Source organism: Vespa mandarinia, chromosome 24 (genome assembly GCF_050613455.1).
Source record: "Vespa mandarinia isolate Hongniang chromosome 24, ASM5061345v1, whole genome shotgun sequence".
In the NCBI taxonomy this organism is placed as follows: domain Eukaryota; kingdom Metazoa; phylum Arthropoda; class Insecta; order Hymenoptera; family Vespidae; genus Vespa; species Vespa mandarinia.
In genome coordinates, this window is record NC_140833.1 from 1888465 (window position 1) to 1912500 (window position 24036).

Consider the following 24036-nt stretch of genomic DNA (forward strand, 5'->3'; position numbering starts at 1 on the left):
ATTGTTTAAATATTAGTGTATTGTACTACACGTACATTAAAAATTGTTTAAATAATTGAAGAATGATCGAAATTATTAATTTATAAGTTTTTCTGATTAGAAATAGAGAGTTCCGATGTTTAATGGTCGAAGTGCAAAAGTAAACTAACTCGCGAATCGTCAATATTAATCGAAAGATCGATTATGTTTGTATTGCAGAAGGCCAACAACCGCGAGATCAAATTTTTAAGTAGTGGAATTTTATTTCAAAATTATTTTTTATTTCTTACGCGTTTCCGTATTTTTAATGTTTAAACTAATGAATTATTGTTTAAATATTAGTATTTTGTACTACATGTACATTAAAAATTGTTTAAATTATCGAAAAATTATCGAAAATATTAATTTATAAGGCTTCACGTTTAGAAAGAAAGAATGTCGATGTTTATACGCCGGAGTACAAAAGATATCTAATTCGGTGTTTGTCAAAGTTAAGAAGAAGCACTTTGATGTTTATATTACACAAGGTCGACTAACCAGAGATCAAAATTTTATAGTGTTGCTTTTAACTGAAATTATTTGTAGTTTCTCGCCCGTTTTCGTCTTTTTAATGTTTAAATGAATGCAATATTGTTATAAAGATTAATTTATTATTCTACGTTTACATCGAAGATTGTTTAAATAATTGAAAAATTATCGAAAGTATTAATTCATAAGGCGACAGTAAGATAGTGCGTACATATGCACTGATTGGAGTATAAAAGAAAACTCATTCGATTATCGATTATGAATAGATTTATACCGCAAAAGGCCAACAGTCGATATAAAATTTTTAAATATTAGAATTAAATATTAATAATATATAATAATATTAAAAATTAATTTTAAATATTAGAAATAATATTATTTTAATTTTCTCTCGCGTTTTCGTCTTTTTAATATTTAAACGAATCTATTATTGTTTAAATATCAGTTTATTATATTCCGTGTACTTTAGAGACTTTTAAAAATGATTGAAAAATTATCGAAAGTATTAATTGATAAATTTTCACGTTTAAAAAGAAGAGAGTAACGACGTTTATTCGTCAAAATCTAAAAGAAAATTAATAAAGAAACCTTTAGAGTATAATTTTTAAATAAATAAAATATTATTGAAATATTAATTTATTATAAACCGACGTACATTGTAATTTATATAAATTAGTTTAAAATAAAGGTTTGTTTTAATTACATACGTAAGCTGATATTGCGATTTATATCTTTAATAAATAATATTTATTAAATTGCTTATAATATATTAATACCTAAATAAATATGTTATTGTTTGAATAATAGTTTTTTGTTTTTTTATAAACCGTGCATGTTTCAAGTCGTTTATATTTTTGTTTCAACATATACATATCGATGTTTGGTCACGTGTCGAAATTATCAAAGACGCGATTCATCGATATTTTTCGTGTGAAATCATAACGCGAATAGGATAAATTAAAAACAATAATAATGAACGACATACGATCTTCGTTGGATCATAGGTATATTTTATTTTCTTCTTTTAAATATATTCTTTTTTTGTTATTGTAATATACCGTCATCGTATATAATGTACAATGTACACAATGTATATAATATTTAAATATATCCTTATACCGAAGATTTTAAAGTTGCGCCATTGTACGAAATTTATCTCTCAAGAGAAATGTCAAAAATATGTTTTAACGTTAGGATCGAATGAGAAAACATAATTTTTTGTCAACTATGACAAATGGGATTTTATTTTTTGAAGATAAAAATTGATCACGTCGGTAATAGGTTATTTTGAATTTTCGTAAAATTTCTCTTTTCGATTATAAATCATATAGGCAAGAGGACGATATTTTTTAAACATGGTTTTTGTTTTCAAAGAAAATTAATATTTCTTAGATATTCAAAATAACCATTTTCTGTTTCAAACTTTTCTCTTTAAAATGAGATCTTTTTCGTCAAAATCAATAAATTATGCTTACGTTTTTGTTGCTGACGTAAATGGAGGTTATAAAATTTAGGACAATGAATGACAGCTTTATAACCTTTCACTTTTAAACTGAGATGGATTGTGAACACGATTTCTATGGCTATGTTAATTTCAAAAAATAGTTTATATTTTGCATATATATATTCTATAAATACAAATAACATTATGTTAACTGTAGAGTATTATTAAACTGTTAATTGGCATGAATTCATGTAAGATTTTATTTATGTTTATTATCATATGGTATCATTATTTTTAAGGATAATATATTATTTTATTGATTTTTCTTTTTCTTCTTTTTTTCTCTTTTTCTTTTAGGAAAGAATAGTCGCAATTAATGTTATGTTTAACATAACCTAATGAATTGAAAATTATATTTTTTTAAAAGATCCGAAAGAAAAATTTATATATATATATATATATAAATATATATATATATATGCATATATATATATGTATATATTTAAATATAAAAATAATAGAAATTAATCATGGATAATATTAATGATAATACAGTGAAAGTTGTATTTTTTTCTTTATTGTTAGATTTATTAGCATTTACTATGATATTACCTTTATTACCAGCCTTATTAGATCATTACAAAGTATTGAGTAATAAAGGACTTTATTCTATGATATCTCATCATGTGCAAAGTTTACGAATACTTTTAAATGCTCCTGATAAAATTGATACTGTTCTGTATGGTGGTATGTATATTTTTTAAATAAAATTAATTAATATTAATGATATATATAGAAATGTAATTTGTAATATATTATTTCTATAGGTTTTCTAGGTTCTATGTATTCTTTTTTACAATTCATTAGTTCACCAATAACAGGAGCATTATCTGATACTTATGGACGGAAACCTTTAATGATTTTGTGTTTAACAGGTATTACAATGTCGTATTTATTATGGGCACTTTCAAAAAATTTTGGCATATTTGTATTGGCTAGATTTGTTGGTGGTATTAGTAAAGGAAATATTAGTTTATCTATGGCTATTATTTCTGACGTTACATCCCCTGAGAAAAGAGGAAAAGCTATGGCAAGTTATAGAATATAATGTTAATTTTATAAGAGTAAATTCTTCAATTCTTTTTTTTTTTTTCTTAATCAAAATTTCTAGGCTCTAGTGGGAATAGCATTTTCTATTGGATTTGTAGTGGGACCAATGATAGGGGCATTTTTTGCATGGATTTCAAGTGGCAATAGAAATGAAACATGGTATATTGCACCTGCATTATTTGCTTCCTTGCTTGCTGCAAGTAACTTGTTATACGTTATCTATAATTTGAAAGAAAGTCTACCAGTTAAATATAGAACAAAGACTATATTAAGCGGAATGGTCAAATCCGTAATCTATATTAATCCTATAGATCTTTTTCAATTTACTAGTGTATCAGGATTAAACGATAAAGGTAAAATAAATAATAATTTACTTTTGTTCATTAATTAACAATAATTATTATACAAATGCAGTGGAATGTTTTATTTATTTTTAAATAAATATATATATATATATATATATATATATATATATCCTTTTTTCCATTTTTATTATACAAATTTTTCCATAATTATTAAAGTATATTATTTTAGAGCAACACAATTTGAAGATGTTAGGTCGTACATATTTTGTCTACTTATTTATCTATAGTGGATTAGAATTTACCTTAACGTTTCTTACTCATCACATATTTGAATTTTCGAGTATGCAACAAGGATGGATGTTTCTTGGAATTGGTTTAACTATGGCTATTTTGCAAGGAGGTTGGGTGAGAAGAGTTCCTTCGCATAAAACAAAATCGGTTGCAGAATTGGTAGGAAAAATTATTTTATATATAAATATATATATTTATATTATTTATTTATATATAATAAATTATTTAAATATATATATTATATATATATATGTAAGTATATAAAAAATAAAAATGTTTAATATATACATAGAAATCAATGATATATATATATATTGTAGGGTTTATGGTTAATAATACCAGCTTTTGTATTTATTGGCTTAGCAAAAAATACAATGATGTTATATCTTGGAATATTTTTATTTGCCGTTTGTAAGTGCACGCAATATATTATTTATAATTATTCGTGTAAAGTATATTTTTTTTTTTTAAATCTAGAAAAGCATTATGTAAAATACATTATAAACTTTTTATATTTTAGCAACGGCTATGGTTGTTACTTGTATGATGACATTAGTCACAAAAATAGGACCAGAACATCAAAAAGGTACAATAACTGGAATATTCCGTTCGTTGGGTGCATTAGCACGTGCAAGTGGACCAATCGTAGCTTCTGCAGGTAATTATAATATTATTGATCGATTGTTCTTTTTGCCAGTGTATATGTATATATGTATATATTTTTTTTTATTGATATCTATGCTGATATATAATTTTTAGGATTTTGGTATTTTGGAAGTACTACAACATATCTAACTGGAGCTGTTTTTCTTTTATTGCCACCCTTTATACTTCATATTATGAAGCCTCTATAACAAAAAAGAGATCTATATTAAATATATTTTTACTTATTGATATATATATATATATATATATATATATATATATATATACATATTTTTATATTTGCAAATTGCATTCACTGAAGTGTCCTAAAGTATTATGTACTGTTATACAAACAAACAAAACTAAATCGCTTTTATTAAATCGTCGTATGATCTATTTGTTTAAACGTACGAAAACACGCAACAATTTTTAATTATACGAATGTGTAGATATATATATATATATATGTACACACACATACACACAGAAATGTTTATTATATTTTAACAAGATGTTTAACGAAAAAAGTATTTTTGAAATAGTATTATTGTAAGTATTTTCTTTTGTATAAGGATATTATGTAATGTCTTATAAAGATTTATTGAAACGTCAAATAGTACAATATTTTTTCTGTTTACCGAAATACTTTCTATTTTACGAAAACTTTAATAACAATAGTGTTATTGCAGATATAGAATATATATATATACATAAATACCGTCACAGACACACCCACATCTAATAAAAGAGAAAGTAAGTACCTTATCTATATTATGAATCTTCTTAAATTATGGTCATAAGGTAAACAATTTTGGTTTTTCCGATTTTATTTTTTTAAGATAATTTGTTATGTTCTATTTATACATATTGTAAATAAAAAATAATTTTTTTTTTAAATAAATTCTATTTCTACGTACTGTATGTAAATATAAAATATAAAATAATAATTTTACAAAGCTTAAAACTTAGAAATTCCCAAATATTCAGGTAACAACTGTATACAATAAATGGGATTTTATGATTAACGGGACTTTCATACTTTTACGTAGTATAATGGAAAGTTACTGAAAAATTTTTAAATTTATTTTCCAAGAAAAAAAAAAAAGAAAGATTAAAACAATACGAAATATTAATTATTAAATATTAATTATTAAATATTAATGTAAAATATTTCGTTAAATGATTTAAAATTCCCGGTTAAAAATTCTGAATTTTCAATGGTTTAACATATAATACGACATACATACGCGATTGATTTCATTGTTTATAAGAAATAATGAAAAATTTTAATAAATCATTAATAAAATTGTATATAACAATTTGTTAAAGATTTGAAATATTCTATTAAATCTAATAACTTTATGTCATATGAAACTATGAAGCTTTATAAAGTGAAACTCCCTTTTGAATTGTCGACCAATCAGAAAGAAGTATTATCATCACGTGGTACAGTTAGTGGGGGTACTTTCAAGGGATAGTTCGAGGTATTTTCTTAATGCTTGTAGCCAGTCAAGTAGCATTCGTCGTTCGTGCTCGTTGATTTTACGACCACTCATGCCATTTTTATTTATATGTAGTGTGGGGTAACGAAGTCGTGGAAGATCGTGCGAATAGTTTAATATTATTTGAAAGTAATATAAAATATTTCAATCTAGTGATGTAGTTTTAATTTGATAAACAATTGTATACGTAATAAGACACATTTCCGTAAAAATCAGCGTTATTATATTAACATAAACGTTGAACGGGGTAGTGATCACTGTGTATACGACCAAATTTTTCACGTCTGTGCTCATTATAAAATGGATTATCGCCAAAAGGTATGTCTTAAATCGTTTAAATATTAACGAATGAATAAAAATCAAACGACGCAATATTTATTTGTAAAAGTAGAAAGAAAAGGAAAAACTTTGTTCGATGTATATTTCCATATTTTTTTAATAACGTTAGCGTGAAGAAGAAGAAGAAGAAGAAGGAAAAAAAAAATACCCGTATAAACAATTTCTATGATTTGTTTTTTAATCAGTAATATAATTGCAATTGATATGTTTTAATAATGATAATATCATAATTTCCATCATATTTTTTTTTACAATTCACACGTATTATATATAATTACTGCTAATATCATAGATTTTCATTATGTTTTTTTACAATACACATGTATTAAATATAAATTATTCGTATTTGCGTACATCTGCATTAATTTTATTGCTAAATTTACTATAATTGTAAATTAAATAAAATTATTGTTATATGATAATGTTTGCAGATGGTTTTGGCTTCTCAACAAAAGTTTCATACTGATGATGACGACGATGAAGATTTAGAAGCTTTACGTTTAGCTGCATTACAGTCATTAAGGACTAAAGATACTTTGCATAATAAAAGACAATCTTTAACACAATTACAAAAAGTTGTCCCACAAGTGACACAAATTGCACGTCCGTCTTATAAACCACAAAGGTTACCAAGAAGGGCTCATTTCCATAATCGTCTTCAACAAAGACAGAATGGCGTAAGTTAATTTATTGAATAGATATAAATTATAAATATTAATAATAATAATTTGATTATTATTTCATTCAATTGTACTATATTTTTCTTTAACAGAATTTATATTATCAAAGCCCCAGAAACCCTAATCTCATAGCTATCGTTCCTGTGGATGAACATTCTGAGTTACAAAATATTGAAATAACAACTGCTACGAATGTAGAAAAGACTGATACTCATCATGCAGGCATAAAAGTAGCAGGTAAAAGATATTTTCATTTGAAATGTATATTTATCCTTTAATATCAATTTAGATATAAATTTTCTATTTTTCTTTCTTTCTTTCTTTTTTTTTTTTGTTTTTTGTTGTTTTTTTTGTTTTTTGTTTTTAATTTCATTCAATTATATTCACAGAAGAATCAAAGTTTCATCGTTATAAAGATACTGGAAGTGGATCTGATGAAGATGATTCAAAAAATCATACGAATAATTTATTACAATTAAAGGGAGAGTCTGTTAAAACTGGTAGTATAGAAAATGAAGATACTACAAAAAAGAAGGAGACTCAATCAGAAGTTATTGATGACTCGCAGAAGCATGAAGATGAGGAGGATGTCAATGACGATGACGATGATATACTTTTGATGGCTGATCTAGAGGAAGAAGATAGTTTAGAACGATTAATGGATGAGATGGAACGAGAAATGAATGTAGACAAACTAATTGAGAAGAAGGATAAAGAAATAAGTAGAAAGAATAATAAACAATGTGATGAGAATGTTATTCAAGAAACAAAAAAGAATGAAGAAAATGTTAATAGAAAGGAGAATAACAATCATGCTACGTCACTTACAATAAATGTTAGATGCGAAAGAAGATCTGTATCGCCGCATATAACAAGTGGAGTTTCTCAAAAACGAAGATCTTTATCGCCAAAATCACGAAGTAGTAGAAAGAGATCACCGAGAAGATCTCCACGGAGATCACCGTTAAGGCAAATAAAAAAGTCACAGAGAGAAATAAATAAATATAAATCTCCTGTAAGAAGATCTCCACATAGAAAATTATCGCCAAGAATAAGATCACCCAGATCGTCGCCTCATTCCAGGTCTCCAAAATTATTAAGATCTAGATCGCCAAGGATATTATCACGTTCAAGATCTCCTCCTAGGACAATTCGTTCTCCTAAAATAACATCAAGATCGCCTAGATTGACACGATCACGATCACCAATTAAATTGTCATCTCAATCAAGATCACGCTCAAAATCTACTTCACCACGTCGATTATCTCCATCAAAGAGAATATCACCACGATCTCGTTCACCAGGATTTTCTCCTCGTAGAGGATCACCTCGTAGAATGTCTCCGCCAAAAATTTCACCAAGAAGATCGCCATGGTCATCTCCTAGAAATTCTCCACGCCTTTCGCCAAGGCGAAGGAGATCACCTAAAGTATCCCCAAAGGAATTAACAAGAAAACATGGGGGTACGTGCTCTGTGAGCCCTGATAATACATTAAATTCTTTATACATTAGAGAATCACCTCCTATGCATAAACGAAGATTGTCACCTGAATCTTATAGAGAAAAAACAAAACAGAAAGAAGAAAATTCTGATAAGATTGATTTAAGTGATGTTAAAGATACAATTGATAATACCGTAAATGATCCAATTTTGGAAGCACGAAGGAAAAAATTTGAATCTACAAGACCAATAGATCCTGTACTTGCTAATAAGAAGATCAAATTAAGTAATGCTAATAAAAAGACAGAAGTTTTAGATAGAACTCAAACGATCAGCACAAAAAAAATTAATAAATTAACAGACGATGATCATAATGTTAGAGATAGAGATATATGTTTGGATACAACTTATGAATTTGAAGAATTAGGTGATACAATGGAAAATAATTCTCCATTACCTATTAGCAGTTCGATCAATTCCTGTATAAATGTGGAATCTTCAAAGACAGAGAAAGAGAAGTCATCTAAGAAGAAGAAAAAACGTGATAAGGAAATATATCAAGTTGGAAAATTAAAAAGTGAATTGCCCCTGTCTGAGCGTATTGGAAAAGATAAAAAATGTAAGAAAAGAAAGGATATTATAACAGAAGTTCAAAATGAGGACGTAGATGCTATTTTTGAAGATATAGCTGTAGACGAAGAGGGTGATTTAAGAGCTGAACTTAGTAGAAGACGTGCTGAACGATTAAACAGATCTGTACCAATTCAATCAGCAAGACTTGTACAATCAGCTTTCAAAGGAGTTGTTAATGAGTAAGTACATTTTTTATATAATTACATTTCAATTATTTTAATTATTGTTTTTCAAATATAACAATATATATATATATATATACATGTATCTATGTATTACCTTCTTACAGAGTGGTGAAAAATAATGCAAAAGTAAATCAGAGGCATGTAATCAAAAACGATGAGAAAGGTAATTATTTAATGAAAAGATAGAAAACATTTATTTGTAATATTAAATTTATATAAAATTTTTTTGTTTTATACAGTTAATCAAAAGGACGTCAGACGAGTTACTGTTGTTAGATCAGTTTCCGAATTACATGATTCCGGAGGTATGTATATGTTGATAATCTTTTTTTTTTTTTTTTTCATTAATTTCACATGGATATGCAATTATATACATAAATTTATTCTTTGTTGTGCTTATTTACAGATGAAAGCAATCTTGATTCAAAGGTCCCTGTACGTTTAAGGCTAGGCCTTAATAAACAAATTCAAGATACAAGAGAAACAAAATCACGGAAAACCTCAAAAAGACAAAATCGCAAGGTAAAGCACAAAACTAATTTGACTTTAACCAATCCAGAAAATGTTTTGTAGTATTATGTTGTTAATTGATTGTATAAAATGAAGCACATCTTTACTTTATATAAACACGATTTTAAGAGATAATTTCAATGCAAATTTGCACAACAACAAAATACCCTATATAATAGTGATATAATCATTATAATATAATATACATATACATATATATACACACATACACAATATATATATATATATATATCTTGTGTAACAAAATATTATTTTCGTGAATCTCAACAAAAAAAGGTCATATATAGTCATTTGTATCTGCAACAAATAAAGTATAAAGAATATATATTTATATATATATATATTAAGTTGAAATATATTTATATATAGTCTGTGATAAATCACTGTTTTAATTGAAGTTAATTCTTTGAAATAGTATACAAAAAAAAAAAAACATTAAGATGATTTAAATCACATTTAAACAGACATTTTTCATATTAAAATATATTACAATATTAAAGTTTGAATTATTTGAGGTAATATGAAAAATTAAATGATATGAGCAATAATATTCTAACAAATCCTAATTTTCATTTACACTTTATATCATGAAAATATATGACTTAATGAATTCTATGTTACAAACACTTTTTATTAAAGATTGTTTATTCTTTTATAATTGCAAATATAAAATTGACCAAGTTGAGATAAAATTTTGTTAATACTTGAAAAGCTTTCTTTGTTATATACAATACACATAATATATATGTATATATATGTATATGTAATTTTTCTTTAATTTAAGCATTAGACAAGATCAAACAATATGTGAAAATTAAAAAGTAAGTTCAGGTTTTAAAATTTATTCTAATATCAAAAATCATTACAATCTAAGATTTAATTGTTATTGTAACTTCGTATAAATTTTTCTTCAATGTCTCCTTTATTTTTGTATTATTTAGATGTGATTATCAATACGCATATATAGGCATTAATTTAATTCTATGATATTACAATATAAATTTTGTTTATATATTATTTTTAACTCTTATAGTTATATATAAGAGTTTAAACACAAAAGCTTATGTGCGAATTTTCAATAATCCGTTTTGAAAAGTTTTGAATGCTTATACTATTTTCTATGTTATATCCTTATGTGTCATATTTTCATAATTTCATTATATCCCAGATAAATTTAATTAACAATTCTTGGAAAAGATAATGGGGGGGAGGGGGTAAATTACTAGAATGTTCAAAAATATATCTAATAGATATAGACACGTATAATAAAATGTCTATAAAAATGTTGTGCATGTATTATTTTATATATAATATTTTCTACAATAACGCATAAACACGTACCAAATGATATTAGAAAAAAAAAAAGAAAAAAAAATCATATAAAATATAAAGTTAACTTGATTCCTTTATAAATATATTATTTGAATATAACATTAAAGTCTATCTTATAAAAAGGAAGCTTATTAAGGATTAATTATATTACATGTGATTAAAATAAGACTTTTTAATCTCTTATTTAAAATCAGGCTCCTAGTGTTAAACCTTATGTAAATTTATCTATTATATATTATATATCGAATTAATAAGTTTTGAAATATACTGCTACAAATAATTTATGTACATTGAAAATATTGATAATACAAATATCTCTATATATTTTCTTTTAAATTTATAGTTACAGATACAATATGTATCTCATTAGTTATTGCACGAATGCAAATCATATGTTCCGATAAGAATTTTTTAATGAATATGAATATGTTAGAAAGTAGTAGCATACATAAAGAGAGCATGAAAGAGGTGCTTAAAATCGATTACACACACACACACATACATGCATACATACATACATACATATATATATACATATGTATGTATGTATGTATATGTATATATATATATATATATCTGTTATATTGTAAGTTTGGAAAGGTACAATATTCCAGTTAGGAAAATAAACGTGATCTCTTTTTTGTCTAGGAATAAAGTAAATCCGCGTTCATCTGATTGCTTGAATATTTAAACGAAGAGAATAAGGTGTCCATCTTCCATCATTTTTTGTCAACGTAGGAAGATGTAAGCATATTAGGGGTTAAAGTATATTGCAAAAATATACAAACATACAGTGAAGGATAAAGAGCATTGTGTTAATTAACGATAGACAATATCCAAAATTTGCACATCTTTATGTCTATTTGTATTTAGTTATTTATTGTTAAGTATTGCTATTAGATTCTTGATTACAATTATATTAATTCATCTCTGTTTTTTGTTGAAGTACGTGTACATAATTTAAATCAATCACTCATTTAATAAACAAGAATCATTAATTATCCCAAAGTCACCCTTTGTACACCTAAAACATGTATTATTACATAGAAATATTGTATAATAATATTGTCTGTACATATATAAAGATAAATGGTATAAATCGATCAGTTAAAAATTGGTTAATCGTATAAGAAATATGTAGAATATTTTGTAAATTGCATTAATGTATCATTGTGCATCTCAAAAAATTATTTGTGTAAATTCGTTATTTAGATGGAAGAAAATCTGTTTGGTTGAAATTGAATTACTTATACCATGTACGTTTAAAGTAAATGGATACTGTGGATATATTCAAATTCGACTGATGAATATTATGCTATATATCAAAATAGCTACCTGCAAAATATAATTCTACGTCGTACAATAGAATTATAATTCATATTCATATTCATATTTTAGTAATAGATGTATATATATATTATATATACATTAGCGATATTAAAAATACTTTACAAGTCATAAGTACATATTCTCATCATATATATAAATATATAAATATATATATATATATATATATATATTTATATATTTATATATATATAAAGTAGTACTGTACTTTTTTACATATTTTTATGACACTTTTTAGGAATGTTAGTAATTTTTTAAAGTATTCAATGTAGCAATATTTGATTACTTATAAAGTGAGTGATTAATATTATATTTACTGGCATTTTCTTAGTGGATAATTATATAAAATAAATTATATAAAATAATAATATAGCGCCAAGAGTGTGCGCGCTACCAATGTGCAGATTCACAAGTTGATATATTAATATGTATATATAATTGTAGTCTTAATTGGAAAATTAATATTCAATATGCGAGTTGCGTACCTCATAGCATCTATGAAGGTGTAAGTGTTAATTTAATTCAATAAAAGAGAATTACATTTATTCAAGGTTTCATTCGCAAAAACTTTAATATCAAAGTTAGTCGATATAGAACTTTAGTATCAAAGTTTTTTACAGTGAAAACTTAGATAATACAATATTATTCGCTAATTACATACGTGCCTTGATTTGTAATTAATTTATCAAAGGTAAAAAAAGAAAAAAAGAAAAAGAAAGAAAGAAAAAGGAAAAGAAGAACAACATCACGAATATATATTTTTTCACAATATTTTCTATCAAACTCCCTTGTACGACATTATGCTTCGGTCAATAGATTTACACGTTACAAATTTTATTTATACAATATAGCGCGTGTGTATATAAAATTATCAACTCTGGGAGTTGGCATAATAAATACCTCTTGTATTTATAAATTGTCCTAACAGATTAATAAACCTGTTGAGATAATAAATTATATAATGTGATATAAAGCGACAATTAACGATTTTACATACAAATTATTGTAGAATAACACAGATGCAATTATAATCTATTTGATTATTTTATAATATAAGAAGATAACATATTATTTATAGTAAATATTATTAATTAGGTCAATCCAATTGTTTGTCAATCCATTCTTCTACTCTTTTATCATTTTAATACGAATTATTATAGGAAAAATTAAATATGTTTTTTATTTATATAAAAATTTATACTTACAATGATTTTAATGATTTCAATATTGAAATCTATTATGTGTATAATTTTATTGAAAATGTTCTTGTATCTATTATGTCTATATATAATTTTTCAGTATTAATTATAAATAATTAAAATTATTTTCTGTGTTATTCTGCAATACAAATGCAATACAATATAAAAAAAAAGTAGAAAACATTTGGAAACATAATAATTTATAAATATGCGCTCTATCATTACATTATTTAATTTAATTATTAAAATTTTTTTTATTTAGTAGTAAATGCGGATGGCGATATGGATACTAGTTGATATTTCATGTTAACTCTTAAGAAAATCTTTATTTTTTACAAAGAACTTGATATATCTTTTATATTATATATAAACGATAAGTCATTAAAGCCATCGTAAGCCATCTGTTATTTGCTACATAATTAATTATTACATTGCGTATGTATGGTTTTATTATATTCTAAATTATAAAAATTATATATATATATATATATATATATACATATTTATATTTATAGTATCTATAATATAAATATATATATGTGTGTGTATATGTATATGTATATATATGCATATATATATATATATGTACATATATATATATATATATTTATATATATACGCATTTATGTGTGCGTGTATAGATTTTCGATGAAGGGAAAAAAGAAAGTGCAAAAGAATTTTTTGTTTAGACTTAACGAGTATAATATATAAAATTAAAAATTCTGAAGTAATTTCAGTAATGCTTGTTTCTCGCGTTGCTTCGAATTAATAAGAATCTCTTATTTCAGAAAAATACGGAATAAAAAAAATTTTTTACTTATGAATAAATCGTTTTTTTTTTCTCATATAAAAACCTATGTACTTAATATATTAATCATATATTAATCAATTACATATATGTATATGTATACATTAATTATGTTTTCAATAAATTAATATTAACTACATATACATATACATATATATAGAATATAGAATATAAGAGATGTAAAAAAATTAACTTCAAACGTTCCTACAAATTGAAAATATCATCGATTTAGACAATTACGATTATTGTACATTAATAGTAAGTAATATCAATTGATGAATTATAGTTTTCATAGCAAATAATTAATTTGTTGTAGGGTATCGTTAAATGATATACATAAAAAAATAATCATATATAAAAAAGTTTAGAAAATTTCCAAAGGTATTAATATTAAGAGTTACAGAGAGTTAACTTTTTTCTTTTTTTTTTTTTTTGTTTTTTCTTTTTTGTAAAGCTTTAACAAAGGAAAAAAGAATAGAAAGTAAGTCAGCTAAAGAAAACATAATCTTCATTATAAATTAATTTGACCTAGTATATCATTAAACAATACTATACATAAAAATAATTATATATATATATATATATACACATACACACACACACACATATATATATATATATATATATATATATATAATAAAGTTTAGACAAAAAATTCTTTATAAAAAATGAATATTAATAATAATAACGACCTAGTAAAGGGATTGGCTTGGTTTTCTAATGTTAAAGAAAAGAAAAGAAAAGAAAAGAAAAAAAAAAGCTTTTACCATTAGATGAAGGAAGCTTTCCAATGAAGAATAGATAAGCGCAGACGCGGTAACGACATTGAGGAGGGGTTGGTAGTGTTGGTGGTGGTGGTGGTGGTGGTGGTGAACGAACGGAGGAGACGATAGCAAGCAAGCCCGGTAATCAATGACACGCCAGGGTGCTTAGAACCGTTTCTAGAGAATCGAGATAGTAAGCGTTCCTCGAACGCGTAGAACGGAACAACTTCGTCATTCCTCGCGTTCGGTCCTTTCACGAGCTTTTCTAAAGCTTCTTTAAAACCAGAGAAAAACTAACCCAATAGTGATAACAATTAACGTTTTAACGTCAACCTATAAAATTATCCAATTACATATCCTTTACTTTCATAAATTTCACTAATTCACATTTGGCACCGTTACACATACAAACAACAGTCTTAATATTCGAGGGTGGTTAAAAACAAGAAAAATTATTGTTATTAGATTTCGTTAATTGGGCAGCCATAAAACGTTCCACGTATCCCACGAAGAGGAAAGAGGTTGAAAGAGAAAAAGAAAAGAAAAGAAAAGAAAAGGAAAGGAAAGAAAAAAACGCGCGTTATCTTTTAATAATAATAATAAGAAAGAAAAAAAAAATGAAAGAAAGAGAGAGAGAGAGAGAGAATCTGACCCGTTTTATTTTTTCTCTTTTTTTTTCTTTCTTTCTTTATTTATTTTTTTGACTTTCTTTCCTTTCCTTTTTATTGCTCTTCTGTGTATCTTATTTTTTTTCTTTCTTTTTCTCTTCCATAAAAATATATATATATATGTATTTTTATATATATGTATATGTATATATATATATATATATTATATCTGACATCGTGGGTGTGTAACTGTTCCTCATCGCCGATGATTATTGTCTCTCATACTGGTTTATTATAATAAAAGAATAAATAAGAGAGAGAGAGAGAGAGAGAGAGAGAAAAAGAAAGAGAGAGACCATGAACGATGGAAGGTTCAAATTTCGAACGCAGCGTAAACTTCGAGGAGGGGCGTAAAGAAGGTATGTCAATTTTGTTCTTTTTTGCATCCCTCTCTTCATTCTCTAATTATTGAGAATTAGAATCTATGGCTACATATGTACATGTATATATATATATATATAGCCATTGCTTGAAAGAACGATATGTTCGATGTAAAAGGGTAACTTTGTAAGATGTAATAATTTTCGTTTGAATGAATGTGTGTTCCTCTTTTTTTCTTTTTTTTTTTTTCTCTCTTATCTACACGTTCTATTTAAATGTTAATCATTATACACAATACACGCGTGCGCGCATATACACGCACATACACACACACATGGATATATATATATATATATATATATGATATGTGTGTATGCGTGTGCGTATATGATTTATCATTTAGAGATTTAATCGTTAAATAAGTATGTAGAGAGTTTGATCTAATTGTATAGAAGTTTTATGTATATATATATATATATAAAAAAAGGAAAGGAAAGAAAGGTGTGTTAGCAGGGTGAATACGTAACGCGTGTTATTGCATGTGATTTTATTGTAATTGCTTTTTTTTTTTTTTAATTCCCTCCTTTACTTTCTTTCTTTTATTTCTTCTTCTTCTTCTTCTTTTTCTTTTTCTTTTTTCTTTAATCTTTTTTAAAATACTTTTAGAACATAACGGCAAAGAGAAATCGTCCTCATTGTGTCCTCGTTGAAATACGTAAATATGGAAAAGAAAGAAAGAAAAAAAAAAAAAAAAAAAAAAGAGAGAAAGAATTAATGCCGACTATTGTTCTTCATGTGTATGTGTGTGTGTGTATGTGTTAAAACGAGAGAACAAATTTCTCTTAAAATTTTCTTTAATCGGCCATATTTCTCGTGTCACGCGATTCCGCAATAAACATAAGTTATTAAAGATGTATAAAGCCCTTTCGAACGTCCATGGTTTAAGTGTTTAAAAATTTTACTTTTTCTTTCTTTCTTCTTTTCCTTTTTTTACCTTTTATTCCCTTTGTGCTTTTTTTTTCTACTCTTTTTTTTTTTTCCTTTTTATTTTTTCCCCCTTAACAAAATTACATTTCAACAGAATTTCTCGAACGGAATTCTTGAAAGTCCATTGGAATCTTGTAAAGTTACCTTCTTCGATCAAGATTTATACGGCATCATAAAAAGGGAGGAAGGAAAAAGAAACAAAAATTAAAGGAAAAAAAAAAAAACTAAAAAAAGAAAAAGAAGAAGAAAGGAATAGAGGAAAGAAAATATCATCGTTGAATCCAAACGATCGTATTGTACACCATGTGAAATTTGTTTCGTGCACGCTCTCATGCTTATTAGTTACTTATGCGGTTACATGATTACATGATAGTAAATGATCAAATGAATATGTCGGAAATGAACAGAGAGAGAGAGAGAGAGTGAGAGAGAGAAAAAAAGAAAATAATATTTAAAAAGTTTTAAAAAGCTTCGCTTCGTGCTTCAATTTCGCACCAAAGAAAAGAACGCACACACACACACACATATATATATACACGCGCGCTCGCACAGACACACCACACACACACACACACAGGTATCTTACATTTTACCTTGTTTTTTTTTTTTTGTTCTTTGTTCCGGAAAACGGTAAGTGTGAGGAAATAAAATTCAAACGATTCACAATGAACGACCATTGCCATGACTCTAACGACTCGTAGAGTATTAATTATCTATTAAAAAAAAAAAAAAAAAAAAAAAAAAAAGAAAATAAAGAAACATGTATTATAAAAATCTTTGTATAGCATTTCTCTCGTCTCTGATTAATTAATTATTATTATTATTTCCATGATAATTAAAAATGATCGACGTGAGATCTCGTTACAACGTCGAAGTGTAGTAAAAAAAAAAAGAAAATATATATATATATATATATAAAAGAAATTAAAATAAAAATAAATAAATAAAGGGAAATACAGCAGCGTACATTTTCAAAGTGTGAACTTCGAATTTCATTCATTCGTTCATTCAAAAAGAAAATAAAAATTTACGGATCTTCTTATATAACTAAGTGATCCATTTATAAGGACGAATGAATTTTTCTAGAACTTAAAGTAAAATCATGGAATGATCTAATCGCTATTATTACTAATGCTATTACTATTACAATCATTACCACTAAAACAGATCTTCTTTCACGTGTCTTCTTCTTCTTTTTCTTCTTCTACCATCACATTATCATCATCATCATCATCATCATCTTCTTCTTCTCCTTCTTCTACTATCACATTATCATCATCATCATCATCTTCTTCTTCTTCATTTTCTATCATCACATTATCATCATCATCATCATCATCATCTTCTTCTTCTTCTTCTTCTCCTTCTTCTATCATCACATTATCATCATCATCATCTTCTTTTTTTTCTCCTTCTTCTATCATCATATCATCATCATCATCTTCTTCTTCTTCTTCTTCTTCTTCTCCTTCTTCTACCATCACATTATTATCATCATCATTTTCTTCTTCTTCTTTCTCATCTTCTTCGGCGAATATTCATCTTCCATTGCCTGTGGAACGTTCTTCTCCGCACTATTTCATTTAGATTAATCATCGTCATCCAATATCTGGATATGCTGAACGATACCGTGTTAAAAAATGTTTCAAAGAGGAAACTTAAACATGGGTAGCGGAAGTGTCGGGGAAGTTCCAACGATATTTCATCCCCGACGATCTCGTGCACCAAGTATAGTCCTTAGCGAGGATCAACAGAACCATGGTCCAATTGCCAGTCCTATTCAAGTTGTGCTAGATTCGACAGGTAAGTTTAAACAAAAAAAAAAAAAAAAAAAAGAAAAAAAAACAAACAAACAAAAAATAGGGCGGACGTATTTACAGGCAGATAACTTAAATAAACGATAATCCATATCACATATATATATAAGTCAGATGCCTCAGATATTTAAGTCAATGCTAAGATGTTTAAGTTTTTTAACGTAATCTCAATTATTTTCGTTTATTGTCGAAAGTTAAAAAGGAGAAAAAGAAAAAGAAGAAGAAGAAGTTTATATGATAGAATAAAATCTTGAAGAAATATTTTTTATTGTCGCCAAAAAAGTTATCACCTTTAAAACTATATAAATTTTTACTTAAATAATGTTCTTACTCATTTTCTTTTTTTTTTTTTCTGTTCTTCTCCTTTTCTTTTTCTTTTTCTTTTACTTTCAATACATGTTAAACTTAAGTGAGTCACCTTATATATATATATATATATATATATATATATATATATATATATATATATATGAAATAAAAATGAAAGAGAAAGTAGAAAAATTTATTTCATCTCAAATATGACTTTTCTACCAGTCTTACGTTAAGAGCATAAGAGGCCAACAGGGAATAAAACTTCATTTCCCAACCTTTAGGGGTGATGTATTCTCTTCACAGTACGGGCATTTGTGGTAGTTATGATTTAAAGAACTTTAGAAAGTATATATTGTTTATGTATATATATATATATATATATATATATATATATATATATATATATCTGACGTTCATAAATTATGTATATATATATATTTGACGTTCATAAATCATCGGGCAGTTTGTATTAGTATAGAAAATAACTTACATTATTCTATAGAATCTATCAGATCAAATGAAATATATATCATCGGAGCTGTCCGATATGAATCATGAACGATGGTACGTATACGTTATACGAGAAGTTCATATTCGCTTTGATTTTGCAAACTAAACAGCAAAAGAGAGAGAAAGAGAGAGAGAGAGAGAGAGAGAGAGAGAGAAAAAAATAGCTTTACATCCTTTGCATTAATAACAATTAAATGGCTGGGTTAACTCTTTATGGAACACTTTTTTTTCCTAATGGAGAAGAATCACAAAAAAAAAATATGTTCGTTCAGTCTCTATACAATAGCACCGCTTATTGCTATTCATTGATCCATACATACATAGATAGTATATACATATCTATAAGGATACATTAAATATCTTTTATTGTTTCACAATATTGCTTAGCTCATCACTTCATTATTATGATTCTATTATAATAGATATATTCGTTCTAATGTTTTTTATTTATTTTTTTTTTTGTTATAGGGTGCGAACAACAACAAGGCTGTAGCGTCGCCGGTGGTTGTGGTGATTCAGCGTCCAGCTGTAGATCATTAGAAACAAGTGGTAGCGGTGTAGGTTCTGGGACCGGTGGTACTGCTGGTATCGCTACTGGAAGTACTGGAGGACCTGGTGGTGGTGGTGGTGGTGGTGGTGGTAGTGGTGGTGGTGGTGGTGGTGGTGGTGGAGGAGGTGGTGGTGGAGGAGGAGGTCAAGGACACGGTTCCTTAAATCAAACTCAGTCTACGTGTAACGTGACAACACCATCTGTAGCTTATCAACAATCCAGACCGAACAAACTCTCGGCCTGTTATGCATCCTGTTGTGCGGAGTCCGCGAAAAAAGTATTTCATTTAAAAAATGGAAATTTTTATAAAATATATATCGTATTGTCGGGCCCATAAGTCCATTGTTGGAATCATTCGAAACATTGATATTATATATCGTTTTTATATATCCGAAAGCTTTCTTTCTTTTTTTGTTTGTTTGTTTTTCTACTTATACTTCAAATAAATTTTAATTTGGATGGACGAAAATTGAAGGTGAACGACAAAAAATTCGTACATCTGAGAAAAAAAAAATATATATATATATATTTATATAACTAGAACATATCTAATATTTCGTTTCTTCGATTATTGCAGATATATTTTGGTGTGTGCGTAACAATATGTGTGACGGCGAGCTGGGTTGGAGCAACCCACTGTATAAAATATTTATACTTTCATAAACCAACGAGCCCTAGTTATACATCAGCATCGAATGCCTCCGTAACCGAGCCCCGTCATCAGCATGTAATTAAACACGGTGCTTCAATTCTTTAAGAAACTCTATTGTCTATACTGCCAAAGAGACCTTTATCAAATTTCTCACTTTCACATTTTCATACAGTTCTGTCTTATTATATCTCGATATCCTTTCTCTACGTTCGAATATAATTAAATACAATGCATCAGATTAGATACACATTTACAATTTAATAAAATTGAAATATCTTATTATCTCATTGGGATTTGAATTAGTTCCTTCAAAAAAAAAAAAAAGAAAAGAAATAAAAAAGTCAACAAATAATTCCTAAACGATCGATCATTTTTTAAATGACAAATAAATGTTCTAACGTAAAATAATCCTTTATCTAGATTTAAAAAAAAAAAGTTTGGTTTATCATTGAAACACTAACATCTATATAATATCTAATTGTAGACCGTGCTTCCATACAACGCACCATTCTTCACAACATGGTTCTGCACTAATTGGGAAGTATTATACTTTCCTGTTTACTTTATATGCCGTGCGGTTAGAACGAAATGTACGACGCCATCCGAAATATTGGCAGAAAGTCTTCGTGGATTTCGTGACAAGGGTTTCACCGGTGGACGTTTCCTTGTTAAATGTAGCCTATTTTGTGGGCTTTGGGTTGTTACGAATTATATGTACATCTACTCGTTAAGGATACTTTTGGCCACCGATGTGATGGCACTGTTCGCGACGAACGTTTCCTGCGTTTATCTTCTCTCCTGGGTTATCCTTCATGAACAATTCGTTGGAGTTAGGGTAAGTGTTATAGAAGATACTTATAAAAAAAAAAAAAAAACAAAAAAGAACAACAAAAATTTATTGTAATGATTTATCAACGATAGTAATGCTATTATCAACGATGCGGCAATATTTAAACATATAAAAGAAAAAAAAAATATATATATATCCCTAATTGTGCCTGTGGTATATAATAGAACACCATAGAGCAACTTTGAGCTGAATTAAAAAACAAATTTGCGCGTTACATGATTCGTGAATTTTTTTTCTTTCTTTTTTTTTTCCTTTTTTGGATTGAAAATTATTCATTCTAGTATTAATGAAAGAGACATTCAAAAGTATTTAGATTCTTTAGCGCAATCAACTTGAAATTATATTGAAGTATATACGATCAGAAATATACATATATATATATATATATATATATATATATATATATATATATATATAAAACAAACAAAAAATGTGTGTATATATAACAAACCTTGAAATTCATTGCAGATAGTGGCAGTGATCCTATGTAACACTGGGATCGCTCTTCTAGCATACATGGATGGTATAACAGGGAGTCCCACATTGGGTGGTGTAGTTCTAGCAACCACAGCAGCAGCCGGATCCGCTGTTTACAAAGTAACGATTCTATGAAAGACATTCGACCATTTAATTGAAAGGATATATATATATATATATATATATATATATATATATAAGGGATATAGAATAGAAAATCAAATTAAAATGAATATATATATTTCTTTCTCTTTTTTCTTTCTTTATCTTTTTTTTTTCTTTTTCTTTTTTTTCTTTTGTTCTTGATTATTTCTTTCAGGTGGTATTTAAGAAGGTTATAGGGGAAACGACATTTGGTCAAATGTCATTATTCTTTTCACTGATCGGCCTATGCAATGCTGCCCTATTATGGCCGATATGTTTGGCACTTTATTTCTCGGGTGCTGAAAGCGTGCATTGGACACGATTACCATGGGCAGCTCTTTTATCAGCCAGCATACTTCATTTAGGTCTGACATGATGCATTGATTTTTTTCAATTAATTTCCTGTAGTCCTATATTTCTCTCACTTTCTTTCTTTCTCTCTCTCTCTCTCTCTTTCTCCCTTTTTCTTTCTTCCTCTTTCTATCTCTCCCTCTCTCTCTCTCCCCCTTAACTATAATGCTGGCGGATGATGATAACCAATCAATATTTAATGGAATTAAAAAAAAAAAAGGAAATCTTTTAGAATTTATCGATTAAGTAAGTATCTCTCGTTATGTGTTACAGTTGCAAATATGTTAGGAAACTTCAGCATCGCACTCACATATGATCTATTCATTACACTCGGTCTAATAACGGCTGTCCCAGTGTCCGCAGGTATGTCACGTAAAAATATATGCACAAAGGATCATATTTAATGGCCTTCACGTTCTTTTTCTTTTCCTTTTTCGTTTTCTTTTTTTTTTTTTTTCTTTTTTGGCATTTAACGCACGATCGATAATTTTTCTTTTCTTTGCTTCTTTTTTTTCTTATTTTATTTCAGCGAGTTCGTTTAAAAAGAACAAAAAGAAACAAAGCAAATAAGTTATCAATGTATATACATATACGTATATGTGTGAGTATATATATATATATATGTAAAAATCATTGACTCTTTTGACATAAAATAATTAAGGTTGATCATTTTTCAATGATTTAAATCTTAAAAAAAAAAAAAGAAAGATATAGAATAAGTAATTAATATGTATATATATATATATATATACATACATTATGTATTAAATATACAATATGCATGTCATTTGCTTATCACTTAAACGATCTTTCGAAGGAGGATAAACTGTTCCTTAGGAACTTTATTTAGATAAAACTTTCATAATTTTTATATAATCTAACGAAGTTCCAAGGTAAACGGTGATACAAATTCGAAGATTTTAATCGAGGAAAATAATAAAAGAAAAAAGAAAAAAAAGGTAGGAAAATGAAGAGAAAGCAAAACAAAATAGAAAACGAAAAAGAATAGAAAAGAAAAAATATCGACGATCAGATATGTTAGTAATCGTTCCCGTTGAAATGATTGCATATAGCTCTGGATGTCGTTCTTTATGGAGCGCACTTCATGGGCATGAAGCTGGCCGGAATGATCTTCATTGCTGTCGGCTTCTTTCTCGTGATGTTCCCAGACAACTGGCCCGATTACATAACAAGACTCCTTCGGTATGCACACTATGACATTTTTTATTATAAAGCAAATTATGTGGTATGCACTTTATTATTAACCAAAGTATATATTCAATTTTCTTTAATTATGTTTAATTATTATTATTATTATTATTATTATTATTATT

At 26.8% G+C, this 24036-nt stretch overlaps 3 protein-coding genes across 9 annotated transcripts in view; all 3 read left to right on the forward strand.

Annotated features, from left to right (window-relative positions):
* The first annotated feature begins 1397 nt into the window (after positions 1–1397).
* rtet (major facilitator superfamily domain-containing protein rtet) lies at positions 1398–4806 on the forward strand. 6 transcript variants are annotated; one of them, XM_035868452.2, is made up of 8 exons: positions 1398–1511; positions 2537–2698; positions 2779–3041; positions 3123–3414; positions 3596–3816; positions 3978–4068; positions 4178–4315; positions 4417–4803. In XM_035868452.2, exons 2-8 carry the CDS (start codon positions 2554–2556, stop codon positions 4509–4511), a joined length of 1245 nt encoding a protein of 414 aa, XP_035724345.1. In that variant the 5' UTR covers positions 1398–1511; positions 2537–2553; the 3' UTR covers positions 4512–4803. The 6 variants fall into 6 exon arrangements, with proteins under 6 accessions (XP_035724345.1, XP_035724347.1, XP_085519943.1 ...); XM_035868454.2 differs by having other exon boundaries at positions 1425–1511; positions 2576–2698; XM_085663817.1 differs by lacking the exon at positions 1398–1511 and adding an exon at positions 1554–1781 and having other exon boundaries at positions 2576–2698; positions 4417–4804.
* A 1016-nt stretch (positions 4807–5822) lies between these two features.
* LOC118442529 (uncharacterized) lies at positions 5823–12404 on the forward strand. 2 transcript variants are annotated; one of them, XM_035868218.2, is made up of 8 exons: positions 5823–6122; positions 6575–6820; positions 6916–7060; positions 7213–9076; positions 9187–9245; positions 9322–9387; positions 9489–9604; positions 11594–12404. In XM_035868218.2, exons 1-8 carry the CDS (start codon positions 6105–6107, stop codon positions 11597–11599), a joined length of 2520 nt encoding a protein of 839 aa, XP_035724111.2. In that variant the 5' UTR covers positions 5823–6104; the 3' UTR covers positions 11600–12404. The 2 variants fall into 2 exon arrangements, with proteins under 2 accessions (XP_035724111.2, XP_035724110.2); XM_035868217.2 differs by lacking the exon at positions 11594–12404 and having other exon boundaries at positions 9489–9919.
* A 2850-nt stretch (positions 12405–15254) lies between these two features.
* Positions 15255–24036, forward strand: part of LOC118442410 (solute carrier family 35 member F3) — a 16097-nt gene continuing 7315 nt past the window's right edge. Inside the window, exons 1-11 of the mRNA XM_085663831.1 lie at positions 15255–15584; positions 15976–16090; positions 18627–18842; positions 20147–20302; positions 20366–20505; positions 20806–20955; positions 21365–21715; positions 22199–22327; positions 22527–22716; positions 22976–23065; positions 23776–23905. Coding sequence (XP_085519957.1) covers positions 18680–18842; positions 20147–20302; positions 20366–20505; positions 20806–20955; positions 21365–21715; positions 22199–22327; positions 22527–22716; positions 22976–23065; positions 23776–23905 — 1499 coding nt within the window. The 5' untranslated portion in view covers positions 15255–15584; positions 15976–16090; positions 18627–18679. The remainder of the gene's footprint in view (positions 15585–15975; positions 16091–18626; positions 18843–20146; positions 20303–20365; positions 20506–20805; positions 20956–21364; positions 21716–22198; positions 22328–22526; positions 22717–22975; positions 23066–23775; positions 23906–24036) is intronic.